This window comes from Excalfactoria chinensis, chromosome 2, assembly GCF_039878825.1.
Source record: "Excalfactoria chinensis isolate bCotChi1 chromosome 2, bCotChi1.hap2, whole genome shotgun sequence".
NCBI lineage: Eukaryota > Metazoa > Chordata > Aves > Galliformes > Phasianidae > Excalfactoria > Excalfactoria chinensis.
In genome coordinates this window covers 31,398,179-31,424,876 of record NC_092826.1, presented here as the reverse complement: position 1 = coordinate 31,424,876, position 26,698 = coordinate 31,398,179, and the positions used below count along the sequence as shown (strand labels likewise).

At 38.9% G+C, this 26,698-nt stretch overlaps 1 protein-coding gene across 2 annotated transcripts in view; it reads right to left on the bottom strand.

Moving 5' to 3' along the window:
* The window catches only part of SLCO5A1 (solute carrier organic anion transporter family member 5A1), a 67,996-nt gene that overhangs the window by 10,438 nt on the left and 30,860 nt on the right, over positions 1–26,698 (bottom strand). For both annotated transcript variants that reach the window (XM_072328661.1, XM_072328660.1), the window contains 4 exons: positions 24,675–24,901; positions 15,892–16,056; positions 11,414–11,612; positions 137–296 (listed from right to left, as the gene is read on the bottom strand). In XM_072328661.1, coding sequence (XP_072184762.1) covers positions 137–296; positions 11,414–11,612; positions 15,892–16,056; positions 24,675–24,901 — 751 coding nt within the window. The remainder of the gene's footprint in view (positions 1–136; positions 297–11,413; positions 11,613–15,891; positions 16,057–24,674; positions 24,902–26,698) is intronic.

Here is a 26,698-nt window from a genome sequence, read left to right as displayed (position 1 = left end):
AAATAACATTGACGAACTTGTGAAAAGACAGCATGCTTCAAGGAGAGATGTTCAATCTTGAAACACAGCAGTCTTCAATCTGTTGCAGTCCTGAGGGCCCACTCATGTTTGTTAGGTGGGTGGGTGAAGGACTTACCCCTGTGCTATGGTTTCCACCATTGATGCAGCCAGCTAGGCAAGGATTAAAATACGTTATTCCATCTGATCCACAGACAGGCTCATACTCGTGAATTTTACATCCACAGTTCACATTACAGCTCCCAGTGAGATTCCTGTGGGCCATGGCAAGAGTGGGACTGAAGAAAAGAAAAGGAACAGACTAGTAGAGCAAGCACAGATATACCTGCTGTTCAGAAGAGAAAACATCCTAATCATTGACACTGGAACTTACACTTGATTACAGAAAGATTGCATTAACCCAAGGTCATACGCTTGATTTGAACTACATAGATGAAAGCCCTAGGCATCTCTGCCAACAACTGAAAAAACAATATAAAAGTAATACCAAAGTTTAAACATTATACATTATTTGTGTGGGTATTCCCCTTATGTTTCCTTCTAAGAGTTAAGAGATTTTATGCAACCACTGTAAGCTGCAGCAATTTGCTGTTGATTAGTAGTGAAGAGCCTAGTAATGAGATCTGAGCATTATGTGAACTAATAGCCATCTCTTCCCACATACCAATGACTGCTCCAGAAAAGTAATGCTTGTATTACTGATATGCACACTAGAAAAATACAACTATCTCCCTGATATTCTACATCTGGAAGATCACCATGCTATTACTAAACATATTGAAAATAACCACTATGCCATCTTCCTGGACTCTTCCCCAGGATATTTCCCAAGCCCAATTTATAAGTAAGTCCTCTCACAAAGAGTTTGGCTGTAAGCTCAGAATCAGAGTTCCAGTGTGCAATTTGTACCCAGAATGAAGAGTTTGTGAAAAATATATATATATATATATCCCATTGTAGCCCTGCTTTGCCAGCACTACCAGAGCAGCTCAACCCAGAAGTGGCAAAGGCAGTAATAGCAAAGTCCATATCAGTAAGATCATACATTCATCATCATCAGAAGATGCTAAAAAGCACACTGGTCAAATACTGCTTTTTGCTACTTGTAGAAACAAATCAGCTCTGCTTACAACTGATGGTCAGATGGCACCACCAGAGGTTTTGATTCTGGTTCATGAAGTGGGATGGTGACCAACATGTCTACCTACTGCCTGGTCCACCACACCATTCCCACCCTGCCCAAAACAACTCCCGAGTGACACTCAAATTGCCAGATCTGTGAACAACTACTGGGAGAACGATCCAGCTGCTCCCCACCCTGAAGCAATGACCACGGTGGCAGGGGACTTCTGCTTCTGGATATGGTGAGGGCTTGGAGTGCAAAGCAAAGGAGGAGAAAGTCTTGTACAGTGAGGATGGTGAGGCACTCAGACAGGTTGCCCAGAGATGTGGTGGATGCCCCATTCTTGGAGAAATTCAAGGTCAGGGTGGGCAAGGCTCTGAGCAACCTGATCTAGATGTAGGTGTCCCTGCTCATTGCAGGGGATTTGGACTAGATGGCCTTTAAAGTTTCCTTCCAATCCTAAGGATTCTGTGATTCTGTGAGGAAAAACATTAGCAGACATATCAACCTCACAGAAAGAGAATAATAAAACACATAAATTCATATACAGATTCTGGTCATACACTAACAAAATTTAAAAAAATAAAGTTTTTTTTAAAAATAGAGTTTTTTTAAAGAGATAAAATGGATACTTATGTGTTTCTTTATAAATTAAAACAGCTGGAATAACCAGACTCAGTGTAAACTGAGCTCATATATAAGTTCCAGCATCCTGGATGCAAGGTGTCCAGTTTGCCTTACTTAGAACCTCCTTGTTTATTAGGTGATGATCAAAATACATTTTTCTGATGGAATCTTTAAGCTCTTAAACACAATTTCTCCCATTAACACTAAACTTTTGCATCCACAACATCTAACAGCAGGAACTGTTCTGCAGCCTACTGTCTGCTACATGAGCTGCTGCTTGTTTTGAGTCTGACTCTTTGAGCTTTGCCCCTACATCTGCTATTTTGCTTGTGAACTGAAAATATAAACTTCAGAGTTATTTTCTAGAGTTACCTTTTATTCATGCTATATTACTGAATATGCTAGATCAAAAAGGAAACGATCAGCTAAGATATATAATACAGACACATCTCGAAATGTAAGTCATTTTTTGAGGTCATTACGCACTCAAAATACAACAGGCATTAACTTTTAAATAGCCTGTATTATATTTATACCTATTTTTACTACACTTACCATGCTTTCTGTCTTGTTTCTGGTTGCTAAATTAATTTAGTAAGTGGAAAAGCAAGTGTCTGCAGTGTGGTTTAATTTCATCTGCCTTTAAAATACCGCCAGCAACAGGAAGGCATTAAGCCAGTGGAAAATTTACCTGAATGATCTTAGTCATACCAGTCTATTTGCAAGTGACAACCTTGGCTGAGCCTGGCAACTCCAATTCCTATTTCCTAAATACCTTTCTGCTTAATTAAATCAAGATTCTAGAATTCTGCACCCACACTGTCTTCACCAAACAAGGTTATTCTAAATGAACAAGAACTAAAAAGCAGCTGATGTTGATGTTTTCAACTACAGTTTCTCCAGTTACTGAGGAAAACCACAATTTTATTGTGTTTTTGAGAACTGCAGTCTATAGTTTTGTGATGCTTAAATAGCATTTTCCTCTGCATTAGTGTAAGTCTTGTAAGTCTACAAAACTGAAACACTTCTAAAGACAGAAAGTCAGTTTGAAACCACTTACATTATAGGATGTAGTTTGTAATATCTGAAGCTAAAAGTTTTTGTCCATCCAGGTGCTGAAACCAAAGGGGCAGTTTCTCTATAGAACAAAGACAGCTGGAACTTCTGAAGATCTCCAGCAATTCAAAAGACAGAAGTGAGGGAACGTGACTGCTCTGCAAGGGAAGTTGAACTGGGAGTGACAGAAAGACCTGATCAGAAACCCTCAAGAGAGGCAGGGCAGCCCCTCACCTCCAGTTTTATGCAGAACAACTCTTCCCAGTGACAGAGCTGACCATGAACTCCTTAACATGGATGACCAAGCTCCTAGAAGCATGGAGAAGAGCCCCAGGTCCTGACACTTCATAGGAAGATCTCTCCCGAAGTGGAGGAGGAAGCGTACTTTTCTTTACTGGCTATGGAACTGCCTGACCTGGCAACACTGAGGTTCAAGGTCTTCCTCAACTTGAAGGGGTTCAGACTTACACCTCCTCAATGGCATTTTTATCAGCAAGCTCCAAAATCAAGTCTCTTTCCATTCTACCTGCTGAAACTGAACCTGATTCCAATCCTATTCATGTCTCCTTATCTGTGATTCTTTACTGCTATATTTGTAAGCAAAACCTGGAGCAGAGGCCAGGACTCAAAACCACTTCTACTGAAGGAACTCTCCTTCAGCAGGTTTTAAAATTACATTCTTTTCCAGCTTACATTTTCTGTACTTCTATCCATTCCTCATTTTTCTTTTCTCTTCCCCTGTATCCTAAGGCCACTGTTACAAAACAGCTTCAGTTTTACAAAAGGAATGGAGACCAGCCCTGTGTCAGAAGACTGAACCAATGTAATGATTATGGTGTACTTGAGGACATCAGAAATTCCGGGTGAGGCATTGTCTAACTAAATTGCTGGTCAGATATAAACTGCAGAAGGTAAGCAACTCATCTCCTTCAGTCACTGCACTAAGAAAATATTTCTTTGCCTTCTACAAGTCACAATGGCAGGAGATGTGGTTTAACTCAGAAGAGAGTACCAGGACTGCCACTGGTTTGGTTTGTTGTCAGAGATTATGGTATCCGAACAGTGAAGAGAGGTGGTATTTGCAGAATGTACTTTTGGATAACTTTTTTGTTTTGTCACGGCTATTGTTACAGAAATGAACTGTACCAGAGCTCTTAGGTGTGTCATTAGGTCAGTTTGAAAGGTTACTCTGAACACTCCATGTGCCACATTCTACCAGCATTCAGTCTCTCTGGCCTTCACCCATAGCTTCTGGATCCTCTCCCAGGAGGATGGCTCTCCACAGCCGTGTAAAACAAGGCTTCCCTCCCACCTCTTCCTGGTTGTCAACCTATCTTTTTTTTTCCTTTTTTTCCTCTCCCCCAAGATGGAAGATAAAAGAGTCCTCCATTACAGCATTTATTCAACAGTCTATTAAGAAGATATGAAAAGACGGTTTTCAATGAATAGTGAGATAATCTCTGTAAGGTTGAACATGATAGAGAGGCTGCAGGAGTGAAAACTGAAGGTTTTTCCCAGACATTAGAATATATTAATGAAAATGTCCAACTTCAGGAGAAGAACGTGACCTTCACCCTCTTACATCAGTGGTAAAGGGAGCTGCAGGCACCACCTTACCCTCTCCTGCGGTCTGAGTGCAGTCCAACCCAGAAGACCTGAACTTCTGTCAAAAATGGCAGCTTGGCCCTTTTAAACACAAACTAGGTACTGAGCTCCATTAGGGCACGGGTATTAGCACATGTGCTGTAAGCAAAACTCTTGCCCTGGGAATTATGTTGGTATGCACAACATCCACACCAGGCACTGCAGCGCAATATTGGATTAACTGTGCTGCCCTGTTTGCCCTGCTGTTGGTATTGCTCAGTGATGCCACAGAGAGGCCACTGCTGTTTCAAGCCAGCTCAAGTGTCTTCTCTAAACAGATCAGTAGGTATCCAGAGGATGTTAGCACCTCCTCAGCCATGCAGGAGTTGAACAGGAATCTGAACTGTTTTTGTGGCTGCTGTTTGCTCACCTCAGTTCTGTAATACTCAGTTACAACAGCTGTAAAGGCAAACAGCTACCTTTTTCCCAGCAACCCCATGGACAATAAGGGATGTTCTTCTGCTCCTATCTCCCATACCCGAATAGATCGGAGGCTTGGCTCAGGAATAACTCCACACATAATGCTTGTTATCCTTGTTATTTGTCACCTCACCTTCCATCATCAGTAATGCTAGACAGTAATGCTAGACAGCTGCTTAGTGACTTCCACCTAACTCATTTCTAATGTATTTAAACACTATTTGCTTTTGCTGAATATGCTTGTCTTTCCAGCTGTGCACTTTTGCAGCTGATCTAATGTTGCTAAGTAGCTTTTAAATATTTATTGTCTGTCTACTGATTACACAAATCAGGTCCACAGATTTAGCTCTTGGAGCTATTTTGCACTTTGTGGTCTAGTTGGATGTCAACCAAAGCCTTTCTGAGTGTTTTCTTCCTCGTGCCATAAACAAACAAGGTACAGTTTTAGAAACACATTGCAGCTTGAGCAGGAAATTAAATATCCAAGGCTGATATCGGCTCTGTTGCCTTCTCAGCTATCAGCTGAAACTTGTCTCATTATATCACGTTGGATTTCAGAAAGCAATATGCAGCAACATGCCATACACAACCAGGCAGATTATTCCAGTAATTTCCCAGCAGAAATTTTTGTCTGGTAGAAAACATCCAAATCACCAAAATATTTCTCATGAACATACAGACTTCAGCAGTGATGTGACAGCATTTTATCACAGAAACAGGAGAGGCAGCATTTTTGGAATTTGACAAGCTCCTTGGCAGCCCTGCTGAGCTGGATGTCCCAGAAGCCTAAATATTTGGGGTAAGCAGGTCTTCCCAATCTGTGCAGGAAACCCTCAAGATGGTGCCCTGGCTTCTAGCACATGTACAGGACCAAGGGCATCTCATGCTGCCAGGAAAGGCACAGCTCAGGTTCCCCTCCCCAGCCTTTTCCACCCTGCGAAATGCATTATTCTGACCTCTTATCCCTCCTCATTAAAGCTGTCTCAGCAGTAAATGAGTTTTGGGCTGCTTCCCAGTGGCTCTGCTTACATAGTCTACTCGCTTGAGCTGTATTGCTGAACATTAGTATGACACACCGGTTAGGAAATCAGCTTTAAAATAAAGGTGAATGAAATCAGGCATGCAAGAAATTAGAAGCATGAACCCAGAAACTGAACTGAGAGTTCCATGAAAATTTAATCTTAAGGACTTATTTACTTTGTCAGAAAGAAGCCTTAAGTTTACAGATACACAAAGCAAATATGTTCAAGTTAATAACAAGCGTCTCCCCAGCTTTCATCACCTCTTGTACAAATAAATTACAGTATGGTTTATTTGGGGTATTTTTTTGCATTTTTTGTTGTTGTTTACAACAAATGCCTTGTACAAAAAGAGAATCGTTTTTTTCTCTCAAGAATTTGTAATGAAGAAAAAAAAAACAACAGCCATTAGTTGTATCCAAAAGCTCATCATTAGTCACTTTTAAGAGTTCCTCTTTTCATCATTATTACCTTCAGTCTTCACCCATTGTTCATTCCTCTTTTAATGATGGGAAACTAATGAAGGACTACTGATGCTGAGGACTTGAAATCTCTACAGACAAATATGCATGTAACCACATTTCCATCATGCATCTCCCACTACTAGAAGCACGTATTTTACCTAACTAAGCTAAGCAAAAAAAAAGGGAAAGAATAAGGCAAGACATACTGTCTGGAATCTTTAGAGCTGTGACCTGTTATTTCAGACATCCAGATTTGTACTGAGACCCCACTATGTTGGCAGTCTATGCACAGGTACTGAAAAAAGGTGGACCTTCATCCATGAAGCTACAGTCTAAGTGAAATGAAGATAAACAAAAACAATGCCTGAGTATCGCTTGATAACATCAGAGTAGTAGAGAACTACTCTGGATGTGATTTTATTAGTATTAATTGAACTACTGTAGTAACCAACATTACCATACACTAAGGAAATACAAAGAAAAGGAGAAAATCCCTCACCATACAATTTATCTAACCTTAAAAATGAGCTATATGATCAAAAGGGTTAACTCAGTGGCAATGTTTTTGGTTTGGTATTGAAGCTTTACAGCCTAGGACATTCTGGATGGCAGAGATCTGCAGCTCCTTGTTGGCAAGCAGCTGGAATTGCAGCAATGAAACAAATTTTGTGTAGCTGTCAAACAAGGGACCCTCTCACTGCATTAGCTGGATTCCTTCTTTGTTGTCATTGTTCTGATCCAATTAGTCACTGACTCTAAATTAAGAGATTTGATAGGTCTGAAAGAGATACAAGGGTAATAGAAACACAAACTGAGGGTACAAGAGGAAGAATTTGTCTTTTTTCTTACATGAGTTGCCTCAGTATCTCAATTACATGGTTTTATTAAACTTTAATTATACCAAAACAACAGAAAGCAATCAGAAGGGGCCTGTTTTGATTCATTACTTGCCAGAAATTTGAGAGATGAAACTGAAATAATCCAGGAATCTGTCATTATGAGTAAGCTCCCTGGGAGCTTATTTCAGTTACTTGTTATCACAAAACACGGAAAGAACAAGTCTACAAACCACCAAAGCAGTTGTCCTCTGCTATTTCCCTTTTATTCAGCACTGGTGAGACCACACCTGTATTGCTGTGTCTAGGTTTGGGCTCCACAGCACAGCAGAGACCTGGATGTACTGGAGAGATTCCAGTGAATGGTCATGAAGGTGATGAAGGGACTGGAGCTCCTCTCCAGTGAGGAGAGGCTGAGAGAGCTGGGGCTGTTCACTCCAGAGAAGAAGAGACTTCGTGAGGATCACAACAGTGTATAAAAGTATCCAAATGGAGGGTGCAAAGAGGGTGGAGCCTGAGTCCTTTCAGTGGTGCCCAATGCTAGGACAAGAGGCCATAGGCACAAACTGGAACAAAGGAGGTTCCATTTGAACATCAGGAAGCACTTCTGTACTGAGCAAGTCCACATTCACTCATTTAGGACTTCCTGTTCAAATGCTTATTATTATGCAAGAGAAGGGATGCCAGACAGCAGAGCTTGGCACAAGGCTCATTATATCAAATATCAAACATGCCTTCGGAGACAAGGCTGAGGAACTGAACAACAGATTCTGAAATGCTGAGATGTATAAAGTAGAGGTGTCCTTGACCTTCCTGATAAGAGAACTGCTGATGACACACCAACAGTGGAAAAACTGCTTGTGTCCAACATAAAGCAGCAGAGAATTCTTGCAAACGTATTCTAATCTGTATGCACCTCCAGGGTTCCTCAGCTGGTACAGTCAGAAAAATACTGAGTTATGAAACATCCTGAATTACAACGTATCACTGCCTACATTTCTGAGCACTGATCTGCACATTTCCATGCTAAGTAAAACTCAGCTTGTCTAACTCTTCTATACTGGCTTGTCTCAGTTCATCCAAGGAAATGAACTGCTTTTTAATGTAAGACATGAGAAAAGTAGGTCTAAACATACTTATCCAAAGAAGACTGTATTATATGTCTATACTGCATGGTATGTCTATACTGCCCAATGCAGCTGAGATCTTCAGGCTGATGCCAGAGCAGGTAGTCCAGACATCAGACTTGGCACAGCTATGGTAAGGCAGAGCATGATACAAGACAATTTATCCTGAGCCAGCTGTAGTGTTTCCCATGTCTCATGTAGGCATGCTAAACTGGCTTTGATGTCTGTACACTGAACAGCACTGGAACTAGAGAATAAAGTATGTGTTTTATTAAATTTCAAAATGAAAGCATGTTTTTTGTTACATAAACAATTACATTCTTTGATGTTTGAGTAGAAGACGTCCTTACTAAGTAAATGATATGAAGCTATCAAATGATTGACCACGAGGAATAAGAGAATGTTTACCCCATCACATTTACAAGGTATATTTATAATTAATAGTGTTTGTTTATTATCATTTTTAACCCCTATTTATTTCTGCACTAAAAAACTTATACAGGGCTGAGGTTTCTGACTCCTGAATTCTACTTTACCACATACTGGCAGTTCTCAATTTCTGATGACATTAGTCTAAGTACACTGATTTTTATACTGATTTCAAAGACCTGGTACACATCAGTGCTTTACAATAATCTGCAATTACTGTGTCTCATCTATTCTACCAGTAAGAAGAATTAGATGAAGGTGACCAAGAACTACTTTGTACTTGTAGTACATCTGTGGATAGACTTCTGTTTCAATTCATGTATTTACTGTAAATATAATTTATCACAAAAATGAATTAGATATGCTTACAATTCTAACTTGAGTGTTCACATAACAATAGTTTTACCCAAGCTTAATTAAGCAATAGATTTAAATTAAATAACCTTTTCACAGGCGGCTTTTTCATCAGTCAAACAGGGACATTCTCACGTGACACAGTTAGGTTAATAGTTATAAAAAAAATTCAAAGAATCACAGAATGGTTTGGGTTGAAAGGGACCTTAAACACCATCCAGTTAGCATCCCCTTCCTGCAGGCAAGACTGCCATCTACCAGCTCGAGCTGCCCAGGGCCCCATCCAACCTGGCCTTGAATGCCTACAGGAATGGGGCATCCACAGTTTCTCTGGACAAACTGTTCCGGTGCCTCACCACCCTCTGAGTGAAAAATTCCTCCTAATATCTAAACTAAATCTCCTCTCTTTTAGTTTAAAATAATTACCCCTTGTTCTGTCACTATCTTCCTGTGCAACAAATTGGTCCCTCTCCTGTCTATAAGCTCCTTTTAAGTACTAGAAGGCCTCAATGAAGTCTCCTTAGAGCATTCTCTTCCCCAGACTGAACAAGCCCAGCTTCCTCAGCCTTCTTTTGTAGGAGAGGTGCTCCAGTCCTCTTATCTTTGCTGCCTCTGGACCTGTTCCATTAGCTCTAAATATTTGTTGTGTTGGTGCCCCAGACCTGGACAGAGTACTCCAAATGGGGCATCAGGAGTGCAGGGGGGACAATAAAATTTACGTTTTATTTCTTAATAGTTTTCCTTTCTTCATCTACTCCCATAGGCTTTCAATAAACATCACCAGAAAATGGACAATCAAGGCATTCTAACCACCTTCTATTCCCATTTTCTCCTTCAGTCCACTATGCTCAGAGCAGGATTCACCACCCACGCTACTCCACTGCACAGTAAGCCCTTTGGCATCAAGCTTACACTCCAGGTATTAAGAAAACAAATGAGCATACAAGCTTTCCATCAGCACATGGCTTTCTGTTGCTCCTTGCCCTACAATTATGATTTGACAGCAACTTAGTAACACACAGCAACAGGCAATGCAAAATATTCTCTGTGTAAACTGTCCTATTTTCTCCTTCCCTTGCTTCCCATTCTTCTTCTTTGTTTTTCATTTGGTTTGCTCACTGCCCCAATTTAGTTCTTTTTTGTCCATCTGATCATCACTTTTCCTGCTCTACATTTCTCCTAGTCTCTTCCAAACCTCTAAAGATTACATGCAAAGCTGAGTGAGCTTTGAAAGCAAAATATTCAAATGACTTTGATACCCAACAAATGGTCATATTTAACTGGCAAACTGTCTCAGATGTAGATGGCGAAGTGAAAAACATTGATTTGGATAGGTTTGCATTTTTCAAATGCTTAGTTTGTTCCTGTTTTTAAGCTACATGAAGAAAGGAATTTTGGCAACAAGTTAATGTGCTTAATAAGAAAGAAAAAAAAGTGTTCATGATCAGGCTTCCTAGGAACTACTTTCTAGGGAAATAATCTCGCAACTTTTACTGTACTTTCTTGCTTCCAAATATCCCTTTTTTTTCTTTTCCTTTTCTTGATGTTGCAGCCTAAATCCCTCACTCCTGCTGTCTTCCCACATCTGTATCTTATTTTTCCTGGCAGCCTTTTCTAAAGGTTATAATCTGGTCAGTGTCCCTGACAATCAATGTAAGGGTTTCAAAAGCAGTGTACACAGAATCACAGAATCGCCAAGGTTGGAAAAGACCTACAAGATCATCCAGTCCACCCATCCACTGATAACCAATAGCTCTCACTAAACCATGTCCCTCAACGCAACGTCCAAACATTCCTTGAACACCCCCAGGGTCAGTGACTCCACCACATCCCTGGGCAGTCCATTCCACTGCCTGACCACTCTTTCAGAGAAAACATCAGCACTAACATCAACAGCATATGCCCAAGTAAGGCTGAAGACCTAAGATACTATTACAGTGATATTAAACAGACCTACTCAGAAATAAATATTACAATCTCTTTAGTATTTTCACAATTGTCAGAAACAGAAAGCATTCTGAGCCATCTATACAGTTTACTAGTGTTTTCCTTTGAAAAAATTCAAGTCCATTCAAACAAATTTTCCCATCCATCAGAAAGGTGAGTTATTGCATAGGTTTCATTACAAACCACATGTAAAAAAGAAGGGCCACATAGTATGTGTTCATACTGTAAATGATATATAATACCATATTCCAATCTGATTACATGGCTTCTTCAGAACATCAGTCATCAGCATTTTTTTCATTTTGTCACCAGGTTTATTGGAAAACCCCAGTGATTCAAAGGTACTTACCCAGTCGTATAAGGTATATTTATTCCCCCTAGATTAATGCTTTCACATCCAACAATGAAGAGAGTTGAAAAGCACAGCAAAGACACACCACTGCAGATCATGGCCAGCTTTGCAGACTCTCTTGCACCAAGTTTCAGTTTTTTGATAATGTAGCCGCCTAGGACAATACCAACACCAGCACTTGGAACAATTATCACACCTGGCAGGAAGAAATTTGAGTGACATTAAAACAGGACCTACAGAAATAGAATGTAACATAAATATTGGTTTCATTCCCTAACTAGATGATTACAAATGCTGCACTAAGATCTCCATTGTCTGATTCTCTGCTAGCTAGCAAACTGAGTCAGACTTTTCTGGAGTGCTGTCCAAGAATTAATAAAAGCTTCCTTATGATATTACCAGCAGCCAAAGCACTATAAGAGAACTATTGTATCTACAAGCAGAAACATTGCTTTGTATTTATTTCAGCATGCAGATAAAGGATACACATTGCTCCTAATTACTAAAAATGTGAAGAAATCCTAATTTGGACTCCCATCTTCCTCCTCCTACTCTCATGATTAAGTCCAGCAAAACATAGGTGTTTACCTAAAACAGAACCTCTGAAGCCTGCCCACCTGGCAGCACACACATGCAGCTGGCTGAGAGTTCTGCGCTGTGGTAGCTTGGCTCGAGTGGAGCAGCGCCTTCCTATATCAGAAGCCCCATTCATTTCAGCACAACCACTCGATGTGTCAACCCATCAAATATGAATGAAGAAATTAAGATCCTAGAATCAAACACTGTAAATTTAAGTCACAAAATACATGTCCATTAAATTTCTGACATTGCTGCTGCTGCTTTATTGTGGCGGTCTGGCAGTATGTCACAGGGCTGTCCTTATTTCCAGAGGCCAGAGGCGTAGTTAAGTCAGATTTCTTTCAAGCTCCTCCTCAGTTTTTCCTCTCAGTAATGTGAGAGAAATAAGGCCTTTGTTAATAAAGGTATATTCCATATAAATACAGAATTCAAATAACTTTCAGCAGTGTTGTCTAAGGAGAAAGAACCAAATTTAAAATACAAATTCTTAAAGAATTTGTCTTGTTTCTAAAGAAGCCTGTAGAACTATTACTTCAAAATATTTTTTAATAATATTGCAAAGCATTGTCATTCCCTGCTAATTTGTCTAAAGGTGAAGGAGACGTTACATTTATCAAAGTGTTGAGACTGTGAAAGTAAAGTAAGAGGTAAAAATAGTTGCCAACTTAATTATACTACCATCACCAATGGCATTATAAAGTAAAATGTCATTTCATGAGGAAGATTCTTAATAACAACCCTTCACAGAATCAAAAACAGTCTTTCTCAAAAGAGCAGAATTTAAATTTCTAAGTCCTTCGAGGAAAATTAAATTATTTTCACAAAGTTTAAAGCTGTAACCTCTCTTGAGTTTCAATGACAGAATATGAACACGGGAAAGAAACACCAATCTTTTTGTTTGCTCTGCAGATCTTCTCTTTAGATGAAAATGAACTTAGCCATGGAAGCCCACCATGCATGCCCTGCTGTAAGAAGCATGTTTCAGAGAAGACCGTGTACCCACCAAACATAGACTGGGATCACTTGCTATGTCTTCTAAAACACCTGTGTCAGATGAATCAAATTCCATGCACCAAGTCATTGGCTACACCTTACACGAGCTAAGGTCAGATATAGGCTTATTGAATAGAATTATTTTACTTTTCCTTCCACCTTACATGGCTTTAAGCTTTTAACATTTTTTGGACCAGAATTTATATTTTCTTTCTTATCCTCCTGAATGTACGGGAAAAGCCTTTCACTGAAACCAACACCGTATGCATCTAGCACCTTGTCAAAGCTGAGCATGTAGGTATTTCATCTTCCATCATGGGTTATGCCGTGCTTCTGCTCGCAGCCATCCTCTGCCACACCGTAGAGAACAGAACATAAGAAAGAGGAGATGAGCACGAACAAACAGCCCATCTGGGCTGCCTCTCATTCAGAAGGGCAAAAAAGTAAAAGGAAAACCTATGGAAAGGACACAGAAAGACAAATTCCTCCATGCAAACTGGCACAGGAGATGGAAAAACCTGGGATAAACTTGAAGGGCAGGAGCAGACTTAGTAGCAGACAGAAGCGCTCATTCCTCTCTGTGTGTCAGGAAGCCTAAGAAGCTCTTTTGCCCCAAGCTCAAATTCTTCATCCCTGCTCTCCTCTCCTCCTCCACAGGGGATATGAAATCAGAAGTGATATACTGTCAAAGGAACGCTGCTACTACAGTGCACTTCCAGAAGAGCTTGCAGGGCAAAGCCAAGCATGTACATCTAATCAGGACAGGCATTCTTCACTTTCAAAGCCATTTAGAGGAATAAAGCTTAAAATCTGATATAAGCCGTTGCAGTGCACTCTCCTTCATTTCATATTGACAGTTTGGCTTACAGGAATTGTGCGTGTGCCAAAAAATCTTCCGGGTACAGTGCTCCAAGGCAGTATCAGCTTTCAGTCAGCAGTTTTCAGGCTTTGTCCTTTTTGCTGTTGTCAGGATGCTGCAGCACTTGAGGCTTTCCACAGTGGCAAAAGATGATCTTAACAGTTACTAATAGTCTGGTAACAGAAAACTGCAATATCTGCTAACAGTGCTATACTTCCAAAGGGAGCAGCATAGAGATTTTCAAATTCTGTTTGAGATACACCCTACATCTTTCCTAGAACTAAAGGCAGATCCAACCTATTTGTATTCACTTTAGCAGAAGTTACCAGAGCAGGGCTTTGTAATACAGCAGCTCTTCCAACTACAAGTTATTTGAACTGTAACTCTTTTTCACAAGTAAATCTTCTATCAAAGCACGTAAAATTTTAAAATGCATTTGCCTAATATCTATCTGCAACCTAAAGTCAAAATAAAACCCAATTACAAACAAGACAAGATTTCAGCACAAGCTGCAGAAGTTCAAGCTGTGAAATTTGGCATGAAGAATTTTTTCTGCTGATCAATGCAGTGTTTGTTTAAAAATGTAAATAAATTGAAACTTAATTAAGAAACTGCTGCTTATGCATTGAGATGCAAAATAACCAATACAAAATTTTTAGCACAAAGGAATTCAGCAACATAATGAAGCATAGATGCACATATATGAATAATTTGCATGTCCTCCTTCTGCTAACCAGAAAAATTTGGGAACTGGTTATGTTATTTATTAAATTAACTAATAGAATTTAATGCACAATCTCCAAGTTTCCTTTTCCATATTTTCCTAGAAAACAGCAAACTCCTGTGGGTTTGTAGATACCCTAAACTTCAAGTAGAACCATGGTTCTATCAATCAACTCTCCTCCTTATGTACAGAACAGAGGGATTTCATGCCCTCATTCCAGCAAGCTCATAAACAGAAGTCAACTCATGGTACTTCTCTGATGCTTCTCCTCCACACTCCAGAGAGATTGTTTGCATTCCTTCTACACACTGTAGGTGACAAATTATTCCCATGTGTCTTAGTGACTTGTCCCCCTTTCTCTTGCTGCCTTTTTTCTTCTCCTTGCACCTCATCTTCACTCCAACAACTCACTCTCCACCCCACTGCACCTTGTCAGATGTATTATCCGGAAGCACGGAGGAGCAGAGAATTAGCAATGTACAGCTATTCTATCAGTAAGGAGAAGGCAAAAAAGATGCTTAGAAAAGGACAAGAAGAGATGGAGACAAGTGTCTCAGATGTAGCCAGAAGAGAAGGGTGATGATCTGCTTGCCGTAGGCATGATTCTGAACAAGAATTTGGCCCCTTCCTCTAGGGAAGCTGCAGCTGAAGGCCATCCCTCCCCGCTACAGAACCAACACTCCCAAGCTGCAGGAGAAGTTGGATTTAGCTACACACTGCAGCAGCAGAAGTGGCACAGCTGCAAGAGCAGGGCTTCAGCAACACCAGGGCCTGAGGAGCCATCCTGCCTAGGCTGTGCCATTGGGTGCTCCGTGGTGGCAGGGACATGGGGAGGAGGCCACCAGCACCTGGAGGGGAGATGAGGAAGGGAAGGGCAGTACAGATAGACAGTCCCCAGGGGGAAGAAAAGGCTAGCATATTTTAAAGATCAAAAAGGAAATAAAATTCTCATCAAATAACAACACTTAAAAGATCTTTTAAGCCACACACATCACACTAATGCTCCTGGATTTTCTAGGTTGCTTTTCTTGCTTTTTTTTCCCCTACGGGCTATTAACATATTGTGAAAGGTTAGTGTCGGCACACACACACACACACACACACAAAACAGCCTTCAAGCAATTTAAATTGGTTCACATTTTACTAAAAAAATATAGCAAGCATCAATGAACAATGGACAATGAACCCAAACCAGCATACAAAGATGGATCCAATCACCTGTTCTAAAAGCCATGTTTTCAGTTCATTCCTATATTGATTTACTTCATCAGCCAAAGAACAACAACCCTTGCAATGTTACACTCATTGGCAATGCCTTACCAGTGTAGATGCTGGCATTGGAAGCTGGGATGCCAAACTGTGACTCGATGAACTTGGGAATGAAGGTAATAAAAGCTGTAACAATGGCACTCTCAGCTGTGTATGACAAACTCACAAAAAGGAATGTCATGTTGCTTAAGATCCTGACAGCTGCTCGTGGAAGCTCTATAAAATGACAAAAATGACAAATGAATGTTATAAATAATGAGTGAAAAACAAAAGCAAATTGGAACAAAACAAATTGATTTCCTTTGAGATGGACTGTAAATAATGGCTTGCTAGCATCTGGCTCCATTTGCTGAGCGGAAGGGAGAGTGCATATTTTGCATTGCACTCTTTGCTGTTTGTTCTTACACTATCTCACTGCATTGCCTGGGGCTGCAGTCCCATTTTTCACAAACAGAACTGAGGTCTGTTTTAACAACACTGTCTGAAGAAACAGGATCTACATAGTAACAGTAAAGAGCAGAGAAAAACAGCAAGAAAATGTATAAAATTCAGAAGTATTCTCGTGTCTTCTTTTGAAATTTTCTAGGATATAACACATGTAACCTGCTACTGAAACAGCACTGAATTTTGTACTCCACATGAGGAAAAAAGATCCCATACACCTCTGTAGCTCTCTGCTTAAAGGACCTCCACTGGAAAGCTGGAATAATATTACTATGATTTCGAAAGGAAAACAAAAGATTTTAGATTTTAAAAATTTATACATGCTTAAAAAGCATTTGCAGTGCATGCAAACAAAGTATACTGAGAAAATATCAATATCAATGAATCTCAACATACATTACATATGTACAACTCACACAACTCTAATGTTCCCAGAAGAGATAAAATGATCAATTAGAAATGAGTACACATCATTAGCTTAAATTTAAAAAGCATTCATAGCTGTTATAATTACCCACAAATCAAATATCAAAACCCCATGAAATTCAGAACCATCATTAAAAGAAGCACTTAAATACATTTAATTCAGCCTTACAGCAATATCAAGTTACCATCACAAAATGATAATAACTCTATTTAAGTCTTTTTTTTTTTTTTTTTTTTTTTTTTTTCAGATTATATGGCATAATTTTAAACAGTGGCTGTTTTTTTTTTTTTTCTCTTGGGATTTCTACCAAGATCAGATGCTGTATCCAAATGTGACAGGTATATTCAGCTCAATAAGCTTTGAGTTTTTTCATCAGCATTTCACGAGAACTGAACACTGCCTAAAACAGAGCCCATTGAATTCATTGACACAAGCATTCATTAGAAATAAACAGCTGAATAAGTGTAGAACAGCAGAACTCCTGTGTGAGAACGTTACTGATGTTAGAAGTTGTCAAGTCAAAAATCTGTCTCACTCCAACTTCAGCAGGTTATAAGCATAAAAGAAAGCGGAGTTTAGGCTCCTGTCATGTCAAAACTTGTTAGACTGCAAATTAGCACTGCGGTTGTCTGATTGCATCTAGGATTAGCTTATGCCAGATGTCAAAAATTATACTGATTTCATTGTGCAAGCAGAGTTTATCATTTTAATGAAGTCAAATGCTCTCTTGCTGCCTCTATGAAGAAAAGCACTAAATGTTAAATACTAAATTTGGTGGAAATAAGTAATGAATAAATCATACTAAGAAGCACTCATATATTTGAATCTTAACATTTTTAACCACTTACTGTTTTTTGTGTTTGGTTTTTTTGTTTTGTTTTGTTTTTTTTAATTATTGTAGCACTGATTACAATGGTAAAACAGGAAAAGGAAAATGAGAAAACACAAGTGTGTGGCAATACAATATCGATGTGAATATATGGAAGCTGTGATACAGCTGCCCATAAGCGGAAACTGCATGAGAGTAGCAAGTACAAAATGAAATGTTATCAGTATTTATTATCAGATATGACACACAAAATACGGATGAACAAAATGGATTTCTTAATTCAAAAGGAAACGACAGAGAAAAAACATCAAAAGTGTAAAAAAAAACATCAGTCATCAGACCTCAACAGATTTTGCTTTTTATTTGGGGTTTGGATTGCGTTGGGTTATCTAGTGAGGGCACAGACACAAAAAGAAACCAAAGAAACAAGATCCAAGACACTTTTGCAAAGCCTCTCATGGGGCAAGATGATGGAGTTTAAGAAAATGTCTGACACAGGACTACTGCTGCAGTATTTCCCTAGGGACATGGCATGGGACTGACTGCCATTCCCAAGAAATGGCAGCAAGTAGTTATAATCGTGTTGCTGCCACTCGGAGAAAGGAAGCACAAAAGAGAGTGCCAGGATTGATTTTGCTGGAAACTGAGCGACTGAGTGTTTTGAAACACAGGCAGCAGCACTCAGCTCTCAATGTGAGGAGACGACAGAAACAGTGGCAGAGAGACCACAAGCAAGTTGAGACAGTTCATTACAGCACCAAGAGCCAGAGCTAACAAATGCAGGATCCCAGCTGTAAACAAACACATCTTCATTTATCTCCCAGGAAGAGGAACGAAGAACAAAAAGAGTAAAGATTCTGTTTAGGAGAAAAAAAAAAAAAAAAGAAAAAACAAAAAAAAAAACATCCTCTAAGACTCCATGTTGGCCACTACCAGCTTTTTTGTGTCAATACTGGCTGAGCAAGAATATGGTTCTCTCTGTTTTCAAGATGCAGCAATTAGATGGGACATCTCCATTGCTTCTTCAGCTCTGTCTTTTCTGCCAAAGTTGTAGCAAAGAAAATATTTAAAAAGATACACTATTGAAAACTTCTTACAAAAGTGAAGGCACCCATTCAGTAACCGTGAATGACATTAGTTGTGGCATCTACTGCAATATCTGGACTTCGTTTGTGGCTATTAGGATTGAGTGTGATAGATATATATATATATATATATAGAGAGAGAGAGAGAGAGAGAGAGAGAGAGACATAAAATTGTTATGAACAATCCAAAAATATTCAAGAAGAAAATTGTCTTTCATGTTTCAGCCTCATAATAATGACCTCATGTAAGTGTTGGTGGAAGAGTGACTTTGAGTAAGCCTGATAAAAGGCTACGTATAGAAGAGAGTTGTTCACTTGTGCTGGATAAACACAAAAGAAAAGATGATAGCAAATTTCAGAAGATCGGACACTACAGAGAGAAATGTCACTTCATTACGATGATGAACTTTGTGATCTTTACAGAAACTGAAAGTCTTTAGCCCAGAACTTAAGGCCCAAGATTTTTTCTAAACCCATAATTTTAAAGGATCATAATACTTACTGAAGTTTAGTTCTTCCTGGAAAAACTGAACTTCACAAAAAATGTATGGGTTAGAAATTTCAGTCTAAAGATACTGAAGAACTAATTAGGTAAACAATTGCAGAGCTAACAAACATTTTGCTCTGGCATTCTGATGTAGAACTGTGCTTTCTCTTAACTCCTACTCATAATTTTCAGGGTACTAAGCACCTATCCTAAAGGTCATTACTAATTTGAAAACTAATTAGAACATTTAAGCTGGGTTTATACTGCTAAATAGATAAAACTCAGAGCGCCCTGGAACAAGCACAAGTTCTCTTCAACTCACATGAAAGATTCTCCAGGGAACAGTTCTGATTATTTTAATTTCTGGCAGCAAATAAAACAGAGATTATTATTGTATACAGCACTAACACAGACCAGCTGCAGCAAATGAGGCTTGAAGCTCTTCGTGATTTCTGAATGTATAAGGAAAAGTTGCTATACATGAAAAATCTGGCAAATAAAAATACTTTTGCAGAATTCAGTTTTCTGTTTTTCTCCTCTGATTACAGTAAAATCCTAAGCAACAGAACCTGTATTGCACTCCTGAGTTTAAAAGCTTGTGCTAACAGTGCACAATAGTCTCACATCTTCCAACCACATTAATTCCAAAAAGAAGCAAGAAAGAAAATCTTTAAAGGTTCTTTGTACTGTGCAATCAATCATGCATTTAAACCATTTTAATGTCAAATTATTTTTGCGTGATTTAGCTATAGGCCTACTCTTTCATTTCAAGGTCATTATTAAACCTGTCAAGTTCTGATTTTTAGGAGGCCTTCGAAAACCATCTCTCATTTTTGCAAGTGTGTAGCAGAAACAAGCCTCATTCTGCCATTTGAACAAATAAGTCTCTACCAATTACATTCCTGAAATTGAAACAATCATTTAGTATGTCTGAAGATACTCTTACTACACAATACTACTGTGCAATAATTCAAATCTTAATTTTTTTTTTATTTTTTTTATTTTTTTTTAAATAATACAGTAAGTAACTAAACATGAATTGGAACCTGCCTTGCTGGACTCATTTGAGAGTCTAGTGACGCTTTTCTTTCCCTCCTGCTCTTTGAAAATATGTTATCTCTAGTGAGTCTCCATTCTCTTTCATTGTTGTGCTGGCTGGATCACTGCTTGATGGATGGTAAGCCTATGAAAATACTGCAAGCAACGGAAGTATTTGTAAATGTTACTCTAAGCAAAAATCTGAAAGACTCTAAACAGGATTTTAATGAAAGAAAAGCATTAATTCTAATTTCATCTCCTTCATAATTTATTATGTTTTAGCCTCATTCCTTTACCAGCCAAAGGTGGTACAGTGCATACAACCAGGGGAATAAAATGTCCAGCTCTATAGCACCCTCCTCTTGGTGCTACAGGCATCCATGGTTTTGTTTGTATCCGAATGGAAATTAGCACTTTCAGTCACACGCGCTTCACTTGCTTTCAAGCAGCATCTCAAACTCCAGGTAACACTGCTTATCACTGCAGAGGGCCACACCAACATTTTCTATTTTGAGATCTCCAGGATGACACAAGCCAGCAGCAGGGGGAGTGACAGGCTTAAGGTCAGTGGCATGGCAGGAAACCCAGCTCTTGGTCTGCTGATCTTTCTGACATTTACAGAGCTCACCTGGGCACACAGCCCAGCACCCCCTCCTCTTGAGCTGATTCTCTCTGACTGCTCTTGGTGCACTGCAAAAACTTCAGCTGGTTTCCTCAGGGGAGCACTTCAGTTCTTTACATCCCCCCAGCAATTTCTTTTACCTTTGATGATATCCTGGCAAGCATTATTATCCTGTCTCAAGTCCCAGTAGAGACTGACTGGGAATGGCATAGGACGGCTAGAAGACACAAAAAGATAGACAGGAAAATTGCACGTGGGCTGGGCTCATGGACAACATAGGTTTACTTACTCATATACTGGGGGGAAAAATAAAAATAAAATTTAAAAATTAGGAAATGTATGGAAGTAACACCTCTTAGTTTGGAACAGAACATTTTAGGTGAGTAATATATGTACTTTCTTTCTTTAAACTGCTCCTTTATGCAATTGCACAGTAAGCTTCTTTATAGCGGTAAGTAAAGGGGACTGCAGAGAGTTGCCACAGTACAAAACCCTGAGGGTATCAATGAAATAAATGAAAAGTGTTTCTGTTTGCTTAAGTTTACAATTAATTTTCATGCATGGGATTGAATTATGGCTTCTTTATTATGCATATTCTCTATCTCATGTTGTTTATACTTCATCAGTTTCTCCCAGGAAATAAAATCCCATTTTCTTCCTCTTATGGCCTCTGTAACACTTTTGATACCTGCCCCAAAAGCACTTCCCTTCACATCGCTTACTTGTAACATAAATAGGAAAGACTGAATTCCAGCTTCTTGCATCTTGAAACGTGGGAAAAAACAAATATGGACCTGCATTTTCATATGATCCCAGGTCTATGGGCCAAAATAAAGCCAAGGTCACTGAAGCTGGAAGACAATTGCAGCAGAAGCCAATTTCGTCCTACATCTTCAGTCTACCCTGGCAGCCACCTGGGGAACAAGAATTCTAGCCCACTCCTATCGCAACTTTTTAATTTACTTTTCATTCATGTTAAAAATTAATTTACATGACATTAGGACAAATTACAGCAGGACAAAGCTTTCCAGGTGAGACAATGTCAGATCAGAAGATCAAAGTACAGTTTCTTCTATGAGAGACTTCCTAGCAACAGTGCACGGATTTTACAGGTTAATGGCACTGACCTTTGTCATGACAGACTAGGACATCACTGATGCTTATTAGTACAGAATGGAAGATGTGACCTACTAAATCACTGGTCTTACGGCTACTGCCTAAGTGGAGTTTTTTGCCTAATATTCTATAAAAAAGAGAAAGACCTGAAATTCAGTGGGAAGTATAAACTGAACACTGCATCTCAGAAAGAGCAATGCTAAATGACTTAGACACGTGACTATTTTTCCTTCCCATTATAAATGAAACTACATCAACTGACAAGCTCAAGGCATGATGTCATTCCATAAAGCCCACTTAAACTTGAAAAATAATTAAATGATAGTGCGCTCCTGCCACAGGCTCTCTTTGCTAGGGTAAATGATGCCTAATGGAAAAGCTATTATCAGCTTATAGGAAAACACTTTTCACTGTGTAATCTTGACTCGCTTGGTGTCTTTCTGACACATGCAATACAATGCTGTTTTTCAGTGTTCCACACACTGAAGTTTCTTTAGAGAAAATGGAATGTTTTGTGTATAAAGGAGTTCCAATTTGGTGGCAGAAGTAATACAGTAATCAAGGATTTTGTTAGTAGAAGATATGGCATACATTTAGGCTGACACACACTTTAGGAACATACAGCATGACCTGGCAGGTAAAATTATATTCAGACATAGAGAACCAAGATCAGCAAACTCATCCAGGTACTGGTTTTGACTGATGGCCTGTATCTTTTCCACACACATCTATGGGCTAAAGCAGACCCTCTGCTTTATGATTGCCTGCAATTGTTAGGAAGGAGCCTATCAGGGACTGATGTGTTTCCCACTTCCCTAGGTTAGTGAGAAACTCTTGATAACAGCAAGCCACAACTGCTTTTGATAGACAAAAGCCTCTAAGTTTGAACTGGGAAAAAAAGAAAGAAAAGAAGTGGAAGAAAAAAAAAAAAAAATCACACAACTAGTTTTATGGATTTAGGAGAAAACATCACATACAAGCAATAGTACATAACGTGGGAATACCATTTTCAAAGAAGAAAGTACACAACATGCTTTTCTCACATTTCTATCACTTTTAGAGCCACTCTACATAGATTATTGGACCAGGAACCATTACCTTACACTGAGAAACAAATGGAGAATATGAGGAGTGATAATTTATCTATCATTAAAATATCTGTCAGTTATAGAAACACTAAATGATTTGGGTTAGAAGGGACCTTAAACATCATCTAGTTCCAACTCCACTGCTGTATGCAGTTGCCAGCCAGTAGATGAGTTTGCTCAGGGCCCCATCCAACCTGGCCCTGAGCACCTTCAGGGCTGGGGGCACATCTGTGGGGCACCCACAACTTCTCTGGCTAGTCTGTTCCAGTGCATCACCACTCTCTGAGAAAAGAATTTTCTCATAACATCTAACTTAAATCTTTCCTCTTTTAATTTAAAGTTGTTCTCCCCCTTGTCCTATCACTATCAGACCGTGTAAAAAGTTGGTCTTTCTCCTGTTTATAAGTTTTCCTTAAGTACTGGAAGGCCACAGTGAGGTCTCCTCAGTTCCTTCTCCAGACTGAGCAAGTCCAGTTCCCTCAACCTTTCTTAAAGGGAAAGATGCTCCAGTCCACTGATCAGTGCATCCTATGGACCTGTTCTATCAGCTCCATATCTTTCTTGTGCTGGGGATCCCATGCTTAGATGCAGTACAAGGCCAGATGGGGTCTCATGAGGCTGGCTGGCCATATTTTGATGCAGCCCAGTATACTGTTGTCCTTACAGGACACAAGTGCACACTGCTGGCTCACATCAAGCTTTTTGTCTACCAGAACCCCCCCAGTCCTTTTCCACAAGGCTGCTCTTCATGAGTTCTTCTCCCAGTGTGTACACATATCTGAGATTGCCCCAACCCAGGTGCAACAACGATACATGTGCATGATTTTGTATGTCAAATGATACATTAATTTCACAATTTCTCTTAGTTCCATTTGCATCGGAATGTCATAAAGATGACACAGACAGAATTCATATAAGTCAAGGTGGGGAAAACAACATTGCTAATACATGACATTCAGGTTTATTTATTCTTGTCCCATACTATTCAATGTGATGACACTAAGTTTCTAATTTATTTACTTTGTATTGATTCATTTTTAAGACGCTGCATTTATTCATATGACATTTTATCAATCATTATTACTGGCTGTTAAATTTCACATTAGGGCTTTACTCAATTAATAAAGTAAAAATCACATCGCTTGTCAACCTTTTCAACTCACATCATTTCAAAATTAGCACTGATCTAATTCATCCTAGCCATCAGAAAATAAATAGCCTGCAATAAGCAGTAGCTAGGAAATGCATAGGAAATAAAATAACCTGTTCCAGTTAACTTGCTTAAATATATGAAGGTAATTTAACTCCGTAGGATTCTTTTTTCTTGTTTCGCTTCTTTTTCGTAAGAGTCACTACTGTATGAAGGACAGTTTAAGCAAGTATGACAATTGCAAATAGCAAACTGTAGAAATATGCCTGGTAATGGAGGCCAAAGTTATATGACTTTGCTGTTTGTTACAGAACTATAGCAAACAGACTACCTATTTGTCTCTAGTGTGCATAAAACACTTCAAGAAGGTAAGTGTAATGATGTCCTTCCCTAACAACTGCACTTTGTAACTTTTTAAAAGACCATCAATAGTAAAACATGGTATTAAATACAATAGGCAAGAATTCTGCCTCCAATTACACTTCATACAACCCTAGAAAATGAACCTGTGCACAAAATGTAAAGCATTTAAAACTTAAAAACCTCACCTTTAACATTCTTTCCAAATCCCATAGAAGCAGGAACTGCACTCTCTGCTTGTATTTTGCTATTTGTTTTCTCTTTCATGACTTCATCATCACTTGAAACATCATCAGAGTTCATTTTCTTTTTCTTTTTCTTTTTTTTATGTCGAGGAGGAAGCTTTTTTGGAAAGGTAAACATTGGAAATATCACAAGGAGCATTGCAATGGCACAAAGAAGAAATCCACTCCACCTAATGCCAGAAGATAGGAACAGAAATGAAAGGCAATACATTACATGAAATAAACACACCAAAGTGATTATTACAGACTGTACTAGCTGGAAGGACATCTTTGCAAAATACACAACACTGAAATTAGAGTGAATTAATGGAGTGAAGAGGATCTTCCACTGTGTTAAAACACTTAATTAGAAGACTTTGCTGTTGGCTTTTCTACTGATAAAGGTATTTATCTAGTAACCACCAGATGGTTTATGGAATAGGGTCAGCTTAGAATTCTTGTATACTTTTACTTCTGATAATTATTCAGTACTAAATTCTAAGATGTTCACTTTTACTTTGCCTTTCTTGGATAATTTGCAGTAAAGCAATACAGTGTTGCTCCAGAGAACACGAAAATTTATCTTTGGAGTTAACCATGATATAATGTCCAAATTGACATATCAGAGTTAAATCTGTTCTGCTTTCCAGTGCCTACTTTTCAATGCACTGCCTGTTCAGCTCTCTCTCTTCCCAACAAAAAGCTCCTCAGAAGTCACCCCCAGCATTCTTCCAATGACTGAAGGTGTGATTCTCATTAAACACTGAACTAATCTGCACTACTGCCTAGAACATTCATTGAAGTCAGCCACCTTACTACAACATCCAAGCTCAACAAGAAAAGCCTGAAGCTCTTTGCATATTACAGCACATAGGACAAATCTTATGTTTTTGTACATCCTTTACACTCTTAAAAAAAGAAGCTAATAATTAAACATTTGTGCAAATTTTAAAAATTTAGAAGTCCAGGGTAGACAGGATTACATGTACAATAAACAAAAATGTTTGGCAACACTTTTGTAGTGCAAGCTGTACCATTAAATAAAGGTCAATTCATATGCATGTATAATGGTTATGCAAAGGCAAACACCAAACAAACTTTCACGCTTAACATCATTTTTGTTAGAAAGATTGTGCAGGGAGCAGTTCTGAGGCAAATCTAAGTTACTGAAAGTTTTCACTAGTTTTGATATCACATAAACAGAAAATCCTCTACTGACTCATTTTAGCTAATAGAATCCATAGGCTAGAAACCAGACTTTCAGGAGGATCAATCAGCACTATCAGATGGGGAATAAATTGGTAGACTGTGTGAAAATGCAGTTAAAATCCCTTTCAGGATCTCAAAGGCAGAAGCTGAAAAGCACTGATCAAAGAAACGATCTGTGGCAATAGCATGCAGAAATCTGAAGCCACCCACTCAGTGGGAAATAGCAAAGGAGACAAGGCCTTGTGATGTAGCATGAGATAAAAATGAAATCCAAAGGGATCTGTATGGAAGCATACCAAGTGCTGTACGTGTCACAAATGCAGCACTGTATGTAATTATATGCACTGTCTACATTTTACATCTTCCTGGAGAAGTATCAAAGAACTGGAAAATAGACAAAAGAGTATATCAAAAATAATAAAGACAGCTATAGCAGAAAATGGGAGGTTTGAATAGGATCTATAGATTAATTAAAAACCCCTTGATTTCCCATGTTTTAAAGTCAAAGAAAATATGCAGTGGAATACCTCAAAGGCGTCTGCAGAAGTCCAATGACCTCAGATAAAAGCAATTAGAAGTCGGGGAAGACAAGACAATGCTGGAGGAATTCCTTTAAACTTCTTGCATGGAATGATGATGAAAGACAATATGGGAAGTCCCAAGTATTAAACATATTCAGTACTAGGCAAACACTTAGAAAAGTGTCAGCAAAAGAAAAGTTGATTCAAAGCACTTGACAGCCTGCCAAGGGCTACTCCACAACTAACGAGATCCCTATA